This window comes from Epinephelus fuscoguttatus, linkage group LG1 (assembly GCF_011397635.1).
Source record: "Epinephelus fuscoguttatus linkage group LG1, E.fuscoguttatus.final_Chr_v1".
Taxonomy (NCBI): Eukaryota; Metazoa; Chordata; class Actinopteri; order Perciformes; family Serranidae; genus Epinephelus; species Epinephelus fuscoguttatus.
In genome coordinates this window covers 19,499,348-19,520,017 of record NC_064752.1, presented here as the reverse complement: position 1 = coordinate 19,520,017, position 20,670 = coordinate 19,499,348, and the positions used below count along the sequence as shown (strand labels likewise).

The following is a 20,670-nucleotide window of genomic DNA, read 5'->3' as shown; positions in this document are numbered from 1 at the left end:
CCGTTATGGTTTGTTAATGTTACGGTTAGCCGATTGTTTACTCAGTCAACCGTTAACCTAAAGCTCAGTGTATCAAATACCAGCAGAGGCTGCTCAGCCCCTTCATGCCTCGGCCAGATCCACAGGTTCACAGGCACCCAGCAGCAACCTCTGATGAATCATCATGCAAATAGACACAAAAAAGCCACACACAAAAAAGTGAGTGTAACAAAGCAGGTTGCAGATCATGAGTGGTGGAGGAAACTGTTTACTCTGATGGGAAACTGAGTTTCCAGGCCACAGCTTAACCTCACATCTATGCCTTTACTAATATTCTAAAAAGCTTTTGATGGTTCAGGAGTGATAGTTTAACTTCCCTCATTTAAAACAAGTTCAGAATTCAATCTATTTCATCACCACTAAATGAAAATTGAACACTTAAACACTTAAATCTTATATTCACAGTCTCATAAAGCCTACAACACAAGAAAAGACTGATGATTTTTAGAAAGAAAAACCAATAAAATACAAGATTCTGGTGAGAAAGTATGTACAATTTTATTACAAATATCCACAAACATGCAGAAAACATATAAAAAGCTAATACAAAAGTTGCAGGGTGCCAGTAAAAGATAAAAAACACTGCTTGTTATAAAGAGTGTGCAGATGCCAAGTGAAAGTAACCCATTTCTTGCCTATATTTTTGACCCAGAAATATCAGGTAAGGAAGTACGCACGAGTGGGGCGGCAGTTGGCGTGTCACATATGCATATCTTTGGTGATAAACACACACACACACACATTATGACCAAGAAGTGTCTTTGGCGCACGGTATGCATGAATGCTACAAGCTTAGTCACACCTCATGCACCACTGTCTTATCTCGACGTACCAAGGCTTTGTCGGATTACTCACAGCGTCTGAGTGCATCTGAGGCACTTTTCACGTTGACTACACTGCAGTCAGAAAGAGGAAGTTGAAAGCTGGTACATGTGTCCTGAGTCTTGACCCTCTCGCCACACCTCAACAGAGTCTCAAAATGTGTAACACACTATTGAGAAAATAGGCTGCAGCACATGTAAATTATTGCGGGGAAAGAGGAGATATTTTAGCGTAAAATGACATAAAGCAGCTTGGTGTGATTTTAACACAAAAAGTGAGATAGTGCGAGTTTTAATTGTTCCCTCAAAGGAAAAACCCCCAAAGACTGACTTCATCTTTTACCCCCTTTATCATACAGAGATGCAGGAATGACTGTCCCCTTTAGCAAGGCATACAATTAAAAAGGTGCAGTCCGCTGCTGTTTGTTAAAGAAATAAATAACCACCTTCCAGTTCTTCCTCTTTTTCGTGCTTGCTCTAAACTACTAAACAGACTGCTGATTAGTCAAAGCCACTGAGCACCATCGTGAACCTGAAGAGATGAGCTGGTTGTACATTTTGATTTCACAGCATAAATGATAAAAGGAGTACTTCCATGTATTCTCAAGCCCTCACTGGCTTTGGGACAGAGTAATAGCTGCATGTATGTATTTTCATGTAAGACATTTTACAAGTTATTGCTCATCTCATAGAGGTAAGGATTTGTTTGAAGTAATACCACAGGAAATTAAATGATAACTTGCACTTATGAGGAAGAATAAATACACTAACTGAGCATCAAGCGACTGATTGATCCTAAATCTGATTCCATGTTAAAGGACAGCTCACCCCTAAATTAAAAATACATATTTTCCTTTTACCTGTAGTGCTATTTATCAGTCTACAGTATTTTGGGTCGAGTTGAGTTTTTGAGATATCGGCCATAGAGATGTCTGCTCTCTCATCAATAATGAAACTAGATCACACTCAGCTTGTTGTGATCAGAGTGCCAAAAAAAAAAATACATTTGAAAAACTCAACAGCAATGGGCCTCATGCAAGAAACAAGATAGGAACAAATTTTCTCTTATTTTGTTTGTAACTATTGAGTTCTGGGGTTCATCAGTGTTTTCTTAGTTTTGCTCTTCTCTTATGTAAGAGAAAATTTTACAAGCGGGCAAGATCACTCTTACCAAGATTAGAGTAAACATCTTGTTTGAACAGTCCACATATTGTCGCTCAACACGAGGACACATAAGTTTTAAATTAGGGGACATTTAAATATGCACAAGATTATGTTTTAGAGTCATTAAAATGATTGGATTATTAAATTTGTGGTCTTAACAAATCCTGCTATAGTTGGTCCATTAATTGTATTTACTGTAACTTCAGTTACTGTGCGTCCCTCTGCTGATCAGTGGTGAAATGTAATTTAAGTACTGTACTAAAGTACATATCTGACGTAATTTTATTTTAATCTCATGCCGCTTTCTACTTCTACTCCGCTACACTTCAACAGGAAATACTGTTTTAACTCCACTACATAAATTCAGATATTTGCACACAAACCATAAGAAAAAAAAATACAAGTGAAACAATTAGTCCAGCTTTTTAAAATATGATTACTTGCTGCTTTTCCTTTTAATTTGTTTAATTATTCTTATTTATTAAATTGATATTAAATTGATTTTAATGTTCCTGCATCAAGTACTTTTACTTTTGATACATAAATACAGTTTCTGGATTGTACTGACATACTTTTACTTGCATAGACTTACGTACATTTTCTATGCAGGACTTTTACTAGTAACAGTGTTTTCACAGTGTGGTATTAGTACTTTTACTTAAGTGAAGGGTCTAAATACGTCCTCCACTACTGCTACTGTCATGGCAAATGTTTCTGTCACACCAGTACTGACACAATCACAATTACTTTAAGTCTGTTTAACTGCCCTTATATACTGTTTAGGGAGCATTACCTATGCTAATACATGACTTATGATTAAGAAGGATTCATCATTAAGCACACCTGGTTAAGAGCAGATTTGGGATGGTTAAGATCCTTTCGTGCATCTGGAGCTGACCTCTCTTATTTTAACTCTTAACAGAAAATTAAGAGAAATTTTAGAGAATGTTGCTGCATGAGACACAATTTTTTTTTTCCAAATATCATGACCCATTTACTCAAGATAATCCACAGACCTTGATGTGAGCAGTTTCATGAACTACACGACCTACATCTGCCATCTGTATCATCACGCAGAAGACAGGGTGCCTCTACTCATAGCTGAGAGGTGGTGCTCGTGACGGTGCAAGGTGTAAACAGTAATGGCATCCTCCTCGGCTGAGCTGTAACCAGGTCATGATTTTTCTGGTAAGACACATTGCTGTTGAGTTTTTCAAATGCATTTTGGGCGGTTTGAGCACCACAAGCCGAGTGCCACCTAGTTCCATTATACTGAAGAGACGGCAGACATCTCTGCAGCTGATATCTACAATACTTGGCAAGTCACGCCAAAACAATCTAGACTGATAAACAACACTACAAGTAAGAGGAAAAAATATGTATTTCTGATTTTAGGGTGAACTATCCCTTTAAAGTAACAGCAGACGTCCTTCATCCTGCAATCGATCCTGTCCTTCGGGGCCTGATCTCTTAGCCTGCTCACTGGCGTATATCTACGTGTAAACAGTCCACATGTTTTGAACAAAGTAAAAACATAATAAACTGGACATAAAAATACAAAAGGCCTCTTCTTTATGGGTTGTGCAACAGTCAGCAGCAGCAAGCGTGTAAAACGTGAGATGTCTTCAATGTCACATCTGGATGTGACATGATCTCAGATGAGTTAACCTGAATGCTTTTTAGCTGTCCTGGCAAATAAAAAAACAAACAAACAAAAAACAAGGAAAGGCATTGTCGCTATATCAAGTCTATTTAGCATGATAAAATACTGTAATTTGTATTGTCACATATATTTTGTTTGTATGGCTTCATCCACTTTAAGGCCACCTATGCTTTGGCAGGTCTGTGCATTTTTTCATGTTGTAACATCAAGTAAAAAAAAAAAAAAAAATCAGTGGAGCTGTAATTTATATATACATATATATATGGGAGAAAATGTGTCAAAAGTCTTAATATATATATATATAGTATATGCATTGTATTGGCTTATTAAAATCACCTTAAGTTTTTATTCTGGGTAAATCTGTTATTTCCAGGCTCAGTTCACATTTGTCCAAGTCTCCATTCTGGTCCTCGGTGTCTCGGCCCCAGAACTGTCTCTCTGCACTGTCAATATGGTTTCCCACATCATAACCATTTCTCTCATCCTGCACTCCGTTTTCTCCTGTCGGTCCTCGGATGGGGCTGCCTCTCAGCTCCTCTGCTGCTCCTGACAAACTCGCATGTGCCTCTTCCATATGACCATCACTAACTCCTGCCTCTTTATCCTCCTCCTCTTCCTCCTCCTCCTCCTTGAGGGCTTCTGCAGCTCCATCCAGACTGGAATCGCTGAGGAAGGAGTGCGCAGTTTGGGTATCCTCCATGGACAGAGGGGTCTGGTTGGCGAGGAGGCCCCCAAGATTGCTGCCCACCCCTGGGGTGAGAGGCATCTCCTCCTGATCTTGGTCTGGATCCTGGTCTTTGCTGCAGTAGGCGTAGCGGTGGTTCATGTGCTGGGAGTACGAGCCGGAGTGAGAGAAGCGCTTGCCGCACTTGTCACATTGGTAGGGTTTCTCTCCAGAGTGCAGCCGGCTGTGCTCAATCAGGTGGTGCTTATGCTTGAAGGCCTTGTTGCAGATCTTGCATTCATGAGGACGCTTACCTGTAATGGAGACAGAGAATTGTATTCTTTTATTCTACAAAAAAATGTACCCACTTTAAGTAGAAAGACATTATCATAAACATTTGGGAGCCGGGGAAACAGCTGGTCTGGCTCTTTTCAAAGGAAATAAAATCTACCAACATCTCATAGCAAGAAACCACATAGGCATATTTCCCACGCTGGTTTTTTAAGTCCCCTTCTAGACAGGTTTTAAAGTATGTGCTAATATTTTGTTTAGCATCCATAAAAGGGGCAATAAGCAGATCTACTTTTTCTACCATAATGAGAGATTCTGGACCTGGCCTCCACCCAGCCCACCACTGCTCCTTATCGCTTTTACTTTCCACTTTTTCAAGTGCTGCTTGCACTAGGTTGACACATGAAAGAGTAGTGTGCAGTTGGCTAGCGTAACTTTAGAGAAAACATCAGAGAGATTCAGCCATACATGTGTAGTTAGCATCTTTTATTTGTTTATGCTACTTGTTAGCTTGTAGGCTAACTGGCAGTGGTTGGCACAGCGTTAATGGTTGTGAAACATACAATAACATCTGCTATAAAGGGGTTTTTAATAGATAGTGGACAGAAGCTCCAGGGTCTGGTTTACATCCAAAAACTGCACACTCTACTATGTTTCCTGTCAAAACTTTCACTATGCTAACTCTATTCTCTGTACCGACAAGTCCACTCTACCCAGGAGGTTTCAGGTTTCTTTGCTGGTCTTGCAGTGAAACCTGTTCCTCTGTCGATTTTTTTTGTTTCCTGTATTAAACAGCTATTTGCTTTCGAATAAGTGACGCACTTAATCTAGCTTGCCAAGCGTATGTTTGAATCTAAGATTTTAAGGAAGTGCACAGACATCGACACCTTCAGTATAGAAATGTGAAAACACCTCTCTGGTGACAGACTTCACACAGACACAAGTCAGTGTAGTTAGAGTCAGACATTTTAGGGGACATAAAGAGAAGAAAAATAAATTTTTCTAAAGGAAATGGCACATGAGTGAAGTGCTTTTGCAAAAGCTACAAACCTGTGTGCTCATATTTGTGTCGAAGCAGAGAGCTGCTTTTCTGAAAGGTTTTTTCACAAATGTCACAAGCGTAAAGCCCCTCGTCTGTCTTCTTCAGTCTTTTCCTTCCTGGTCCTCCGTCTCCCTCCAGTCCTTCATCCATGAGAGAGAGGTAGTCCAGAGCTCCACGGCTTAACACTTCACCCTACGGAGAAAACATGAAAATGTGTATCAGGATACAGTTTTCATGTACTTATGGTACCGCTTCTGCACCAATTTTGAGGTTGTTTATCAGCAACTACACGTAATTCTTTAAAATAAAAACCTGAAGGAGAAGCCTTACTCACCATGAGAGCTTGTCTCTCCTGGTGAATCTTTTTCAGTGTCGCCTCTGCATCTGCATCCATCATGTAAGCCATAGGGGAGAGAAACCCTGGGCCGTTAGCTGGCTGGCCGAATGGAATCCCCGCAATGCCGTCATGTCCTGAAAGCCCTAAACCAGACTGGTTGAAGATAGGAAATCCATTATATAAGGACCCTGGAAACATCGGAGCTCCGGCCCCGCTGTAGACTGGGTGGTGGTGAAGGGGCAGATGTGAAGTTGGACTTGGTCTGCTGAGCTGCTGGGTCCTCTCTCCTCTAGCTGAGTTCCCGTTGACAGTTTTGTTCCTCCCCTCTTGGTCTGAGAGCTGCTTGGGCAGAGAGAGGTCCAGAGGTTCGTTCTGTGCAGACCAGGGGTTTCCGGTCTGGTTCTGAGGGGAGGACAGTTCAGGAGGACAGCTGGTGAGGTCGAGGCAGACTGGAGAACCAAACCCTGAAGAGGGAACCCTTCGTCTGACTCGAGGTGATGACAGCTCTGGAGAGTGGTTGACTGGTTGGCTTGGGCTTCCCTTTTCCTGGCTGGACCAGAAGGCTCGTGAGGACAGGGCATCATGGTGGGGCTGTGAGGGAGAGTGCATTGCCACCAAAAGCTGCTGTGGAACAGAGTGCCAGCTGGGCTTTTGCAGTGGTGATTTGTTTCCAGACAGGCCGTTGGTTAATTCACTCGGTTTGCTGTTCTCTGGTTGGAGAGCAGATCTGGGGAAGAATAAAGGTGGTGAGTGGTGGTCTTTGCTGCGAAGACCCTCGGGCACCTCCACCGCCTCTCGGTTCATCTTACAGAGGTAGCGCTCATGCTGCAGGAGCACTGCCACGTTGGGGAAAAGCTGGGAGCACCAGCGACATGTCACCCCCAGCACACCTCTCTCCCCTTCACCTGACCTCACTGCCTCTCTTCTCCTGTCAGGCGACACCTTCCTGTCAGGGCCTCCTCCGTTGTAAATCACCCTCCTTTCCTCCAGTGCAGCTCCTCCTCTGTCCATCTCCTCATCTTTCTTCACCTCCCTGTGAAGCATCTCCTGCAGCATCTGTTCAAACTTGGTCCCAGAGTGCAGATAAGGCAGCAGGGTGGTCCCTTTCAGTATACTGGCCCTCAGAGAGAGCTCTGCCGAGGGGTCCCAGAGCCGTGCCAGGTCGGACGCTCTGGGGAAGCCTGTTGGGTTGTGGTTCGGGTCCTGCAGTGAAAGCTGCTGAGGATCCTCTGCTGTGCGACCATGAGGCCTGGTATGATCTTGGGTTTGTGAAGCCAACGGAGAGCCCTTGTCAGTACTGTGTCTCCCCCCGCCTGCAGAGGGAGATGTTGGAAATGAGTGGTGGTAGGAGCTTTGGCTATGTCCATTAAAAGCACCACTGGCTCCTCCTGCGTTTCCATTTCCTCCATTTCCTCCACCACTCAGGCACTTTTTGCTGCTTAGGTGGGAGCTGTAGGAGCCGGAGTGAGAGAAACGTTTCTTGCAGTTGGAGCACTCGTAAGGTTTCTCACCTACAGGGTGACATGCACATGGGATACATTAGTCAAAAATGGCGGGAGTAGGTTGATAATACAGTCAACATTTTTTCATAACCGTCTTATTGTGGATTATTTTAACTTGTTTATTGTCAACAAAATACATTTGGTATAATTTCATAGTGGTATGATAAGTACGGGTTAGTGATGCAGTGGAAACAATAGCAAATTGCTGGGTGAGTATAAATGTTTTGATGTTATTTTGTCTCACCGCTGTGGATGCGGAGATGCTCTTTGAGGTGGTGTTTGTACTTGAACGCTTTCCCACACTGCAGACATTTGAACTTCCTGGTCTCAATGCTAGGATCCAAACTCATGACACCCTAGGATAACAGGACATTGCTATTAATTCTTTTGTTGCAACACATTTAGGGATGAATTTCAGGGTGTGAAGGTGTTTGGACGATTTGGCTCATTGCAGTTTAAAGTTTCTCCTACTGTCCATGTGTATCTCACCTTGTCCTGCACTTGGTTGTGAAGTGCCAGGTGCCGCTCCATTTGTGCCCTAAGGGTGGCAGTGTATCCACAGAGCGGACAGACCATGTGGCCCCCCTCCCTCTCCTGACAGTACTTGATGTGGTCCCTCAAAGGGGCTCCTCGCTGATACATCCTGTGGCAGAATGGACAGGCCTGCTGGGCCCTCCCTGCGTCTAGAGTCCAGAGGGAGATGTGATGTTTTAAACAGACCATGGAAAACTTCACATATTTATTAAATATATCCGTCCATTTTCTAAACCGCAGGGGCTGGAGCCTGTCCCAGCATGCATCAAGCAAGATATCAAATTATCTTCGCTTACTATTTGTAGGTACGGACAAGAAAGTCTTAATTAAGTGCACTGCATATTTGCTTTAATATACTGGAACAGGACCGTGTTGTAATTGTGCTGACAGAGTTATGTTGTAAATGGGATATTGTTTAAACTTAATGTTTTATTTGACTGAGTAAAGGTATTTTATATCTTTTTTTATGATATCTAACTCAATAAACAATTAAACCATGACTCAACCTTTTATATAAACTTGTTATATTTAATATTAAAAGTTGAGCCACAAGCAAAATATTCTAAATGTGGGACAACATCATACTGTTACATGAATGACTTGAATACTTGAACATGTATGTGTGAATGCGTTGTCGTGTCAAACCCTGACGAAACCCCTTTGTTTTAGCATCAGCGGCTGATAAGCTGATGTGTGAAAAGCCTTTTCCTTCCCATTTTCTCAGAATAACATTACCATAAATAATCTGATTTGTGCTGTTTCACTGCTGTATAACTGTCAGCCTGCAGCTGAGCAGCTCATCATTCTAACAACACACTGCCTAGATCAAGAGCAGTCATTTCAGATTTGCTGATTTTCTATTTAGTATCATTGCAGCTGCTCCCTCGCCAGCTTACCTGCTCCCTCAGGTGAACGGTGCTGAGCTCCCGGTGACCAGATGGCAGGTGGCAGCTCGTCGTGCCTGCTGCTCGGGTGGTACATCGCTGCCGTGCCATTGTGGTTCAGGTGGTCCAAGAGGCTGGTTGACGTAGAGGCCTTCCTCAACTGCGCCAGAAATTCATAGTGGGCCAGGTCCTCCAAGGCATTCTGGGAGTCTGAGTTCTTACCTGGGGACAGAAAAGAAGATGCAGAGGAACTTTAATATCCATAAACAGAAGGAGGTTTGTTCCTACATCAAAGAAATACTTCACCCTAAAAAACCTTAGACATTGGAGTCTGGCTTTGAAGAGAGCACAGATAAGTTTCACTTTCAGCTCAGTTTTAAATAATGAGGTTTTAGCTCAAATGCATGTGTTTGGGAAGTACTGAGCATTCCACTGGATAAATGAAAATTGGATTATACACAGCACAGCATGACTAACTGATTTACAAATGCTCATTTTGTGGGTGAAGTATTACTTTAAACTGTTGAACAGTGTCTGGAACTTTGAAAAATATTGTACATGATTCTAATACATGCACACACTCTGCTTTATTGGTGAGATTTGCAGGTAAATATTCATATTAGATTATTTTTTCCTCACTGAAATAAAAATCCAGGCCAAGCGGGCCATGTTATGACACTGAATTCAATACAAAAATAGGCTGAGAAATGTGTCATTCACTGCGCAAAAGATCACAAACAATTGTGCTGATTAATATATGGCAGTCTTGTGTAACCTCTCCTACAACTGATTCATCTACTGGCCAACATTTTCAAAGTTGGTCAGTGTTCTCGTCAGTGGTTGCATCAGTGTGGTTGAACCATTTTCATGTCATCTGTGTTAAAGTCTTGAGAAGGTGTTTGCTCTCTGACTCTGTGTGACTGCACACGTCTTGTTCATATATCCATGTGTGCAGAGGGAGCGGGGATACGGTGACACTGTGCAACTGAATCTAATGGAACTAAATTGTTAGGTTTAAGTCTGACAGATAAAACAATGTATTCAGGGAGTTATTTGGCCAGATATGAAACTAGATGGAAGAATTATTTGTCATTTGTGTCCTTGAGTGCAGTGACAGACAGACAGACAGACAGACAGACAGAGAGAGAGAGAGAAAGCCATGTGAAGAAGAGAGGGCGCCTCCTATCATGAATCAAGCCAGTCAGCTTACAGCGACTTTGAGGAAGATTTTTCAAATGTTTGCAGATGTTGGCATATTTTGAGCTGTTTTTTTATGTGGTGAAGGGAAGAGCCTGTGTGGCTGAGTGTTGTAAAAACTCAGCTTTGCCTTCATCAGGCAAGGCCAAATCACACGAGGCGAGGGAGCTAAGTGATTGTTAGTAGGCAAGCCGCGTGAGCCTTTGATCTCTCCTAAATAAAAGGGAAAGCCTCGCGTCGCGCAGTGCTGATTTCAGTACCGTAACGTCACCTCTTTGATGCATGGAAATATTGTGACATTGTGTGGGATGAGTTCTTTTGTCATGCTTTCAGAGGGCTGCCTTTTCAAAGAGAAGAGTGAAAAAAAGGAACAGCTTGTAGGGAAGGCATGGTTTCACAAGGAGCTGATATGAAGGTGTATACAGAGGGCTCTGAGAGGCATCGTGAGACTGGCGGCGTCTTGCATCAGAAAAACACTGTAAACTTGTTTACACATACAGTGGTGTCCTACACAGCGGTCTCATACAGTATATGGATCAAATTTCACATAGCTTTGCTACTTTCTTGGCGGGGACTTCATTCTTCTGAAACAATTGCAGGGGTATTTTAGAGTTCAGAAAATAACTTTTCTTTTTACAACAAAACAGTACAATGCTTTAGTTTGGAACTTACAGTACATCCTCAATGGCTCTTGGTCTCCCTCCCTGTCAGTGGCAGATGCAGTGGTGGCGTCGTCTGCGCCCTCAGCCTCCTGTTCCACCTGTGGCCAGTAGTTCCTGCTGCCGGGGCTGAGGCTGTGCGGTCGCGTGGAGCGAGCAGGGCTGCCGGGCTCCTCCGTGCCCTCACTAGGCGTCAGGCTCGTCTTGTCCAGGCTCTCCTGGCAGTCCTGCGGCTCCAGGCTCCACAGGCCCACCTCATCCTCCCCCTCAGATCCCAGTGTACTTACTTGCTCAGCATCAACTGTGAGAAAGAGAGACAAACGACCCTGGATCAGACTGACAAGTCCTGTTAAAATGCTATGCAGCAAACAGACGGTACGCTCATTAATGATGCGCGATATGTATTTTCAAACATAAACAAAAGGCAACAGGCAAATGAGTTTCTTATCAATTCAGCCATAAATTATCATTATTATTGATCAAAACTAACAAGTAACAATGCTAATTATAATTTAAAAAAATATCAGGAACTGAACTACTTTCAGTTCCTGATATTTTTGAAATTTTAATTAGGGGGGAAAAACACAACCAGAAATTCAAACATGTTTCATAAATTCCAAACTATATCAAACATGTTGCTTGAGATTAAAGCCAAACAGCAGTTGTGTTATTTGTTTAATTTTTGTTTCTGTGCTCTCTCTGTGAGCAGGAGGAAAGAAATTGTCTTCATGTGAGGTTGTTAAATGTGTTTCTTATCATGACATATTTAAAATGGCTTTGTGTGGTTTGATGTGTGGATTAAGATCAATACAAGAATACATGCTCAGCATGCAACATACACATTTGTGCAAACGAGATCCAGAGCTGTTGAAGGAAGGCCCTAACTAGAAATTATGATATTTCAACTGTGTCACTGAGCCATCATCATAATATAAAACTTCAGACACCGTAATATCAAATGATAATAGTCATTTCTCATCAATTTCAGTGTAATTTCCAAAGAGATGGTTTTACTCTGACGGTACTGAGAGTGCAGTGTGGCTTTCATTTTAAAACTGAAAAAGACTTTTATATAAATTAAATAAAAATATATGTATTCAGTTAAGGTCATGGCTTACATAAGAGAAGTTTACAGAAGTGTTATCTTAGGGATCAAAGTTAAATCTAGTAAAATACATCTTATTTTAATGTTGGTATTAATCACTGTAATTACAGTGTTTACTGTTTGTCAAATAGAAGATTTGTCATTTTTCTTATCAATGTTAAAATGTTATCTTGAACTGAAACTCTCTTAAAAAACAATTTGTGCAATTGTAAAAAAACAACAACTGTTTTTATGTCCAAGTTATTCTCATATTTTCGTATGTGATTTGTGATGCAGCGGGGACACAGAGCGGCAGCAAGAAGAAAAGATACATAACATGTTGTAATTTAAAAGTGTACCCTCGGTACCCAGACTGCAGCACAACTGGAAAGGCGCATTACTTTTTCCCATGGCAAAGACAATAAATGACAATCACAAACACATGCCTGGGATTTCAGCTGTAGGCTCTTATTTCCAAGGCTTTTTTTGAGGACTCTCTGTTTTCCTCTCACTGATTGGCAATATCTAATCACAACCAAGTAATGACCATTTAAGAACACACATAGACTCTCTGCCAGTGCCTTTGAAATACATCATTGGAGAAAGCCAAACCATTGTCGGGGGTGGGGGGGCACACACGGACTGTGCCAACACACAGAGGGCCGATTCTTCTTTTTTGTGTTGTCATGAAAATAAGGTTTCTGATGAGCATCTGATGAAGATCAAAATACGACACTGTCATGGTCCTTATTAGTTTTAAATAAATTTTTCCCTTTGGCCTCTTCTCATCAGAGTGAAAATAAAGTTTCACAGCTCATTAAATAAATAGAAAAAAACATAAACAAAGTTTATTCATTAAACTGTCAAAACAACACTCAGTCACTCTAAAAAGATTTTTGTGTGAGCCGTTCCAAATACACCCTTACTGGCTGGTGGACGCAATAATTGATGAGTATTTTGCTTTCGACACACACTCAGTTACGACCCGCAGCTCGCTGTGACAAAGGCCAGAGACAGTTCTACATCGGCGGAGACATTTCAGCAAATCTATGTTGTCAACTTTACATCTCCGAGACGCACGCACAGATAACGCACACACTCACTCCGTTACTGAAAGAGCAAAAGGGGGCCCAGCGCTGCCGAGAAGGGGGCGGCCCACAAACACAACTAAAACACTTCATGTACACACATTCTTCCAGTGAATATATTATCTAACCTTAAAATGCAACACCTACACGCATATCTGTTTGTATCATCTAGTTGCAAGTCCTTCCCCAGCTTCATTACACCTCTGTAAAAGTGAGCTCATGCAAAACTCTGATTCACCCGAGGCCAGTCATCTGAGCCTCTGCTCCATGCTGCTCTACCAACATGGGGAGGAATGACTTGCTGTTATGGGGGGTGAAATTGGTCATCAAATGTGCTTCCCTACAGCAGACAGCTATGAAGTTATATGATGTAGTTGAGGTCGACCTATCAGCCCTGCAGGAGTTTCCTGGGATGATAGGACGTACCGCTGGGCCCAAAAAGAGAAAAATCTGGTCCGGATTAGCATTAAATTGGCTCTAATTTTCTCTCCCATGACAGTGAGTGACACTGAGCCTATATGTGCTGCTTAAAGCAGCACCGCGCTGGGATGGCTTTCATTATCGGGCCCGTTGATTTATTTATTTGGATAGAGATTGCATCCTTCAAATTGGTCTTTTTTTTTCTGTTGAAGCAGGACAACTAAATCTTTTAAAAGGGGGGGGGTGCAAGCAAAAAGAGATGGCATGTCAAGGTACAAAGGAGTTATGAATTCATGCAATGTGCAAGAGTTTTATGAATGTATAATTTGTTGTCAGATGCTGAACATGAAATAACACACAGCACAGCTCAGTAGAAAACAGTACATTGCTGTTGTGCATGCACTGTAGTGTGCGTGGGAAGAACATGACTCATATCCAAAGAGTGCTAACCAAACTGTGCTGCATCATGCTTGACAGTGTCGATCACTTGGTCTTCTGGGGACTGTTTCTGATGGTTTGACAACAACAGTGTGTTCAGATCAAACACTGCAGCACTATTTTAATCTGTCTGCCGCTTTCCCTGCCTGACAGTGACTGAACATCTGAGAGATTGACGGCCTGCCTGCCAGAAAGCAGTCTGCTTGGGACACCAGAGTTTCATCCTGAGAAAACAAATCGCTGCTCTTGTTATCTTGAGGCTTGTGATCCATCTTGAATCAGATCTGAGGACTAAAAAAATGATGATCTGCAGTCTTTTTATTTTTTACATAGTTTAGTCAGTCTTCCAAAGCCTGCAGACAGAGACAGATAACGCCTGAACACAGTCAGAAGCACACATGTGCGTGACATGGGAAGAAAAAATCTTTACACAACCACAGCAAAACACAAACCGCAACTAAAAAAAAAAAGTAACATAAGATAAAGACAAAAAAAAAATCAACATTTCTTTTTTACTGGCTCACAGCAGTACAGAGAGTTTCAGTGCCGGTCTAATTCTACACTGTTTATATCCCAGAGGGCATCTACTGTACAGCAACACGCTAAGCTGCAGTTTATTTTACGACGCACACATGTGATCTGGTATTGACTTAGTAATTATGTGGCTAAATGGTAAGCACGGAATAATTACCTAGAAATTACCTTGTTTGTTTCTCTTGGTTTTAAAGGCAACAAACAAGGCCAGGCCCAATTTACCACGCAATGTAATCGTTACCGTTCTGCTGATTCTTACAATTCAAGAACGGTACATAAAAGTCAGGATAACGGCAATAAAATGTTATCAGTGCTATTTAATGAATTTTCTTGAGATAAAAACAACCTAATAATCAACTATTTTTGCACATATCAGTATAAAACATTTTGGTAACATGCAAAAAAATACATTTTGAGCAACTCTCAAACTGAGCACAAATAGCAGCATTTCAGATATGGTTGTTTACTGTGTTAGAAATACTTTGTGTCTGAATTATGTGTCATAAAAGCGCAGTTTTTGTTATATACGCAAAATCAGAACCACGCACCATATGCATACCATTAACGTTAACTTTAAATATACATAGGAAATAAATCAAGCAGGGTACATATTTTAAAGTTCTGAGTTTAGTTTAACAATTTAAATATGCTTTTTTACAGTTGTCTCTTTTATTGTCTTGTGCCATTGTTTTTTAAAACTACACATCACATCACTTTTCAAACTGATACATCAGCAAAGAGTTATCCTGCTACACAAAATAAGTTAAATCCACAAAGCTCTTCATATGACATAATATAGTTGTAATGTTGGTGGTAAAACAGTTATAAGCAAGAAGAGATACAACTGAGTAAACTGAGGCATATTAAGAAACACACTGATGAAACATATTTTTTTGTAACAGAACTCTTTTTGATAAAAAATAAAAAATATAAAATATAATAAAAATATTATTTAGAAATTGTTTGGTTTCAGTTAATGTATGATATAATGCTCCTTCCATGCGGCTCAAGCTGTCATGGTTTCACAGGTGCCAAAGAAGGTCAACACTTGCTATTTTGAACTAAATAAATTACCACGAGGGTCACAGACACCCACACGCCAAACAAAAAGCAAACACAGGAAGATGTGTGTATTGTCATTTTTACAGTACCTACGAGAACACTTCAGAGACGAGGTAAATCCATATTCATTTGCAGAATGTGCTCGCGCTGACAACGATGACCCATCTTTAAATATATCGCAGAAATCCAACATGCCATTTAAAAAACTCTCACTGTGACAGCTCCCCTATTCATACCTGCTCTCTGACATTTGTACAATGAGTCAGAGGAGGACCGCAACCAAGAACAAACACCTCCCACCTGATCTTCTCAATCGTAGCAGCAACTCACACTCTCTCTGTCTCTCAGGGTGATGGTTCCTTCTGACTTAGGCACCTTGGCCTGCTCTGGTTTGGTTTGGTCTGACCTACCCTGACAAGACTGAGAGGAGGAAAAGCACAACTGATGCCTGTGTGCCAATCATGTTTCATCTAACTGTGTTATTGCACACGCACCAAATACATAATGAACACACTGTCATTCCCTAGACATGTTTATACAGCAATAAATAAATAACTTTTGATACAAGAAGATTTAATTTCAAAATATAATTTTGTAAGATCATAGGAGAGTGTATGAAACCAATATCTCAAAGTGAATTTAATTTATTTTACAGGAAACTTAGTGTTGAATTTTCCTCTCGGTGGTCGCCTCATTTAGGAATGCAACTCTTAATTTCAATCCATCCAAATGTTTTACAGATTATATCATGAATGCTGACAGCAAATTGAGGATTAAATGCTCCAAATTACATGTTAACCAATAGGAATGGTGGTAATGTGATGTTTTGCTGCACTTTTATTGCATTTCTGTGGCCAGAGAAGAGGAAGTGCAAACATTCTTGTCTAATGATGGTGAAAATAACCACAAACACATTGATATGAGAGTCTAAGTCGTGCAGTCAAGTTCGAGTTCAATTGATTGCAGTTTCTTAGCTGGCTGGCAGCGAGCCACCAAAAAAAAAAAGTCTGCAAATGGCTGCCAGCAAGAATAAATGAGACTGAAACTGTGACACTGTGTTGGGGATTGTAAAGGTCATATTAGTGTGGAGGAAGAGATGCTTAAATGTGATGTGTGGTGCAACATGTGATTTTGCATTCTTGCAGTGTGTTTGGTACACAGTGCTGTGGTGTGTATGTGTTAGAGAAAGAGGGGTGACAGAAGAGAGGCAGAGGTGCATGAAGAATACTGCACAGAGCATGAACTGCACTGGGAGCGAGGGAGGGAGAAAGAAAAAAGTGATGGAGGAGGAGAGAGATAAAAGAATGAGAAAGGAGTGAGGAATTAGAGAAGAAACAGAGACAGAAAGCAACAGTGTCAAACTGTCCCTGACACAAATCCTCCAACTGATGTCGAACTGTGAAAAACACGCTACAGAGGGGAAATTCCCTCAACACACACACACTCACACAAACTAGGGTACAGAGAAATACAGAAAAACAAACAAACACGACTTGTATTGTGGGCACAAATGGGGAGCATGGCCGGCCTACTGCTGCAGAGGACTACAGCATGATCAAATAAGGCAAAGAAATAAATGACAATAACTTTGTGTGTTTGTGTGTGTGTGTGTGTGTGTGTGTGTGTGTGTGTGTGTGTGTGTGTGTGTGTGTGATACTCCATGGATATCTGAAAAGCAGTCAGAGATGGAAAAGTTAAAGCCCATGTGGTACCACAGCAGCAAAGTCACGGCTCTGTGCCTTTAGATGTCCTGCTCATTAGGAGACACCACCCTGTCAAGGCACTTAAACCACCACCACAGAATGTGCAGCCGAGTGGCAACATCTGCACTTTGAAACCCTCAGAGGGGCACAGAACAATCAGCTCGAGAAATAAACACCGAGCTAATTTCCTAGTATTGATTAAGGCTCTGCAAAGACAGAAGTGGGCACAACTGCGATTCTGCATACTGAGCAGTGATCTTTAAATCTGACAAGAAACGCTGTATTGAAACTATTTCGCCTTTGTTCACTGTGGCTTTTAATGATTCCGTTCAATTAGGGCTCTTGTGACACAAAAGCAGAATCCCTTTTGGCATTTTATTAGCTTCAAAGCGAGCTATTCACTGATACCACTCACAAAGTTGATTTGTCAACGAGTTGCGCTTTTGGTATGACTGTGTGCTGGTGTTAGTTTCATTATTCACATATGAGCTCGTTCTCAGTGCGATTTCAGAGGAGCTTCGGCGAATCAAAGCACAGCCCCCGAGACACCAGCTGAAACATACTGTGGTGTTGTGTACAGCTGCCATGGTCGCTCTGAAAGAGCCCAGGCATCTGAAAATCGAATAAGATCTGTTATCTGTTATTCTGTATCTACAAGTCACATCAGTGCACCAAACAGTGAACCACATCTGCTGAGTGGAAACCTGCACTCATGTGACTTCAAAAGACAAACAGACTAAACCAACAGTAAAATAAGTTGAAATAATGTGCAGCAAAACCACCAAATAGTTAACAAAGTTGTAACTCACTGTGCAATCCATATGCTGCAGGGCAAGCTGAGCTACCTCATGATGAAACAGAGAGGATAACAGCTTCTCTGCCATTGTCTTTATCTGTCACATTCAATCCTAGACAAAGTTTTTACATCTGATAGGTTTAATCTCCTCCTACTCATATTTGCACTTTGCCCATGCATACTGCACAGCTTTGCTTTGAGTCTGTGTGAATTCACTTAATGCAAATGGTGGAACGCTGCTTTTTTAGTGGTTTCATTTGCCAAACACATGGGAATTTTAACCATGTGTATTTATACGTAATTAAAAACACAAAGCAGGATTATGACATGATTGTAAACATAAACTCAAGCAGCATTTTTCTATGCTACAGTGTTTGTGTGTGTTTATGCATCTCAGAGAGAAAGAAAAAAAGAAACAGGAGCACTCAGACTGACAAGACAGAAAAGGGGTCCCAAACAACTTGACGTAGACCAGTAAACGACACCACAAAGGTGCGTTTACGTGCCGGTGAAACAGTAAGACAGCTCTGACTCACTTGGAGGTACAGTCCGCTGAACTGTGGCGGCTACAGACACTCATGGAGAGGCAGTGTGAAGAAGACGGAGAAACACACTTGCAGGGTATACTTTCATCCCCTCTTGTAGATTCCCACCCAAGCTGTGTATTCTTAGATTGTGGTGAGTCAACTTAAGACATCCATGATATATTTTTGTAGCCTGTAATGATTTTACAGAGCTGACAACTGCCCCCACAGGAACTTCAAAATTAATAGCTTTGCATTTTCACAGGTAGCTTGGAAAGGCAGTGAAACTGTCGCTAGATAATAAGCTTAGCATTCAGTGTGTCATTATAAGAATCTTCTACATTGGATAATGTAGCCTTTTTGTGTAGGGTAGGCCTTTTAAACATAGAGCGCCTTGGCCATAGGAGATGCACAGATCACCCAAAACAAACCACTGTGGGTTAAAGAAGGATGAACAGCTCATTCTCTATGGTGGAAAATGAAAAAGAGTAGAGGTCAAAGTTCACATTTCAATTTGAATGTATTTAACAAGGTTCAAATGTTTTGCATATGACGCAAGCCCTGCCTCACATTTCATCCTTTACCTGCGTGCTGTGTGTGGTGATTAACAGACAGAACCAAGCACGAAAAGTCCTAAAACAACAAAGCACTAAATGCTCTGACACGAAAACACCACAGACTGTTTGTTGTTTATCAAACAGAATCAATTTGTGTGCAAAAAAAATGTGGTTATCAGTTTTTTTCTTTGAACACATGAGGCAAGGTGTCAGAGAAGAGGTGTGCATAGAGCCTATGTGGTTGCATGTGTTCTTCCTTTGGAGGTTTCCTGTATGCTACTGCCTACATGCTTGCCGCCATATTTACCTGTCCTGTCGACCACCACAGTGAAATTTCTTTTTACCTTGTTTGACACCGGCCTTTACCTTCAAAGAAGATATGTGTGGCTATCTGCTTTTGTGCCAATTTTTGAACTTCGTGGGCAGCTTGCACAAGTAACACATTGTTCTCTACAGGTACACAGCACAGAGGAAATGTTTTTTTGGGTTATTTATTTATTTAACTGTTCTGTTGCAAGGATATAAACTTAATATCAAAGAAATCCTGAAATACCTGCATTTGGTTGAATTCTCTAAATCATAAAAAACTGTTTAGAGAGTTCAGCTTTTTAAAGAGTTGGCTTATCAGTAAATGAACATTCACAATGTTCACGACGATGATGATTTACAGCCTCTGATCTCATTCATTGTCTCTCTCTCGCTTCCTCATTTCACATCTGTAACAAACTCCCATGCACAATACAGTTTCCACTGACCTAAGTTAAAATAAGAAACACTGTTGATATCATTCTGGACTTCCCTGCTAGTATGTCATGCTGAATTATGTTGTTTGACTCATTTACCATGGCAGTGACTCACCAGTAGTGACAAATTTACCTATCTACTGCAGCCATACTGTGCTGTGAGAGCTTGTACATACGAACAACGACTTGTCACCATGTTTGAGCTCAGTGCCATCGCGACCCGTGTGCATCTGCTGGAGGCAGGACTGGTGTTGGTGAGAAAGGTTAGCTCGGTCAGAGGAGCACGTTATTTCGAGTTGGCCCGCCGCCTCCTCCTGTGGCCCGCGCTGGTTTCCGTGTAGCGAGGGATCGGTGCTGGAATGCAGTAACGGTCACAGAGGGACCCACGCACTCACCACACTGTGAATCAAAACCCAAACTCCACTTCATTAGGCTCCTGTCATTGCAAAGACTCTCACACCACTCTATAAATACCCCTGTCTCCCCCCTCCAAATTTGTTTTCCCTCTTTTTTCTTTACACATGAAAATGCTCAGGGACCGTTCCAGCTTTCTGATGTGGCTCTTTATTTTGTACGTTGGCACAAGAAACCACACAATAGTGGCTCCTTTTGAATATTAAAACATTCTCTGACGGAGCACAAAGGTTTCTGAAGTTTTTTAATAGGGGTGCATGCTAAATAAAACTTCTCTTTGAGCTTAACAGCTATACAATGTGGGATTTGGTTAGTTCAACTTGAGCTGCAACTCTCAGTTACTCACTACGGGACATTTGTTTTTAGGGTGAAACAAGTATGCCTGGTATCCCACTACTTTGTCTACTTCAAACATCTGTGTATATGATCTGTTAGAGGTGTTTTGCGTGATGTGGTGTCCTTGAAAAGGACAATTTACTGCACTAAAACCCAAAATGTCCTAATCTAACC

The 20,670-nt window shown here is 41.5% G+C and overlaps 1 protein-coding gene across 1 annotated transcript in view; it reads right to left on the bottom strand.

Annotated features, from left to right (window-relative positions):
• Positions 1-531: 531 nt before the first annotated feature.
• The window catches only part of LOC125896043 (zinc finger E-box-binding homeobox 2-like), a 35,169-nt gene continuing 15,030 nt past the window's right edge, over positions 532-20,670 (bottom strand). The window contains exons 3-9 of the mRNA XM_049588351.1: positions 10,811-11,098; positions 8,954-9,163; positions 8,013-8,206; positions 7,768-7,879; positions 6,019-7,532; positions 5,693-5,876; positions 532-4,665 (exon numbers count right to left, since the gene is read on the bottom strand). Coding sequence (XP_049444308.1) covers positions 4,025-4,665; positions 5,693-5,876; positions 6,019-7,532; positions 7,768-7,879; positions 8,013-8,206; positions 8,954-9,163; positions 10,811-11,098 — 3,143 coding nt within the window. The 3' untranslated portion in view covers positions 532-4,024. The remainder of the gene's footprint in view (positions 4,666-5,692; positions 5,877-6,018; positions 7,533-7,767; positions 7,880-8,012; positions 8,207-8,953; positions 9,164-10,810; positions 11,099-20,670) is intronic.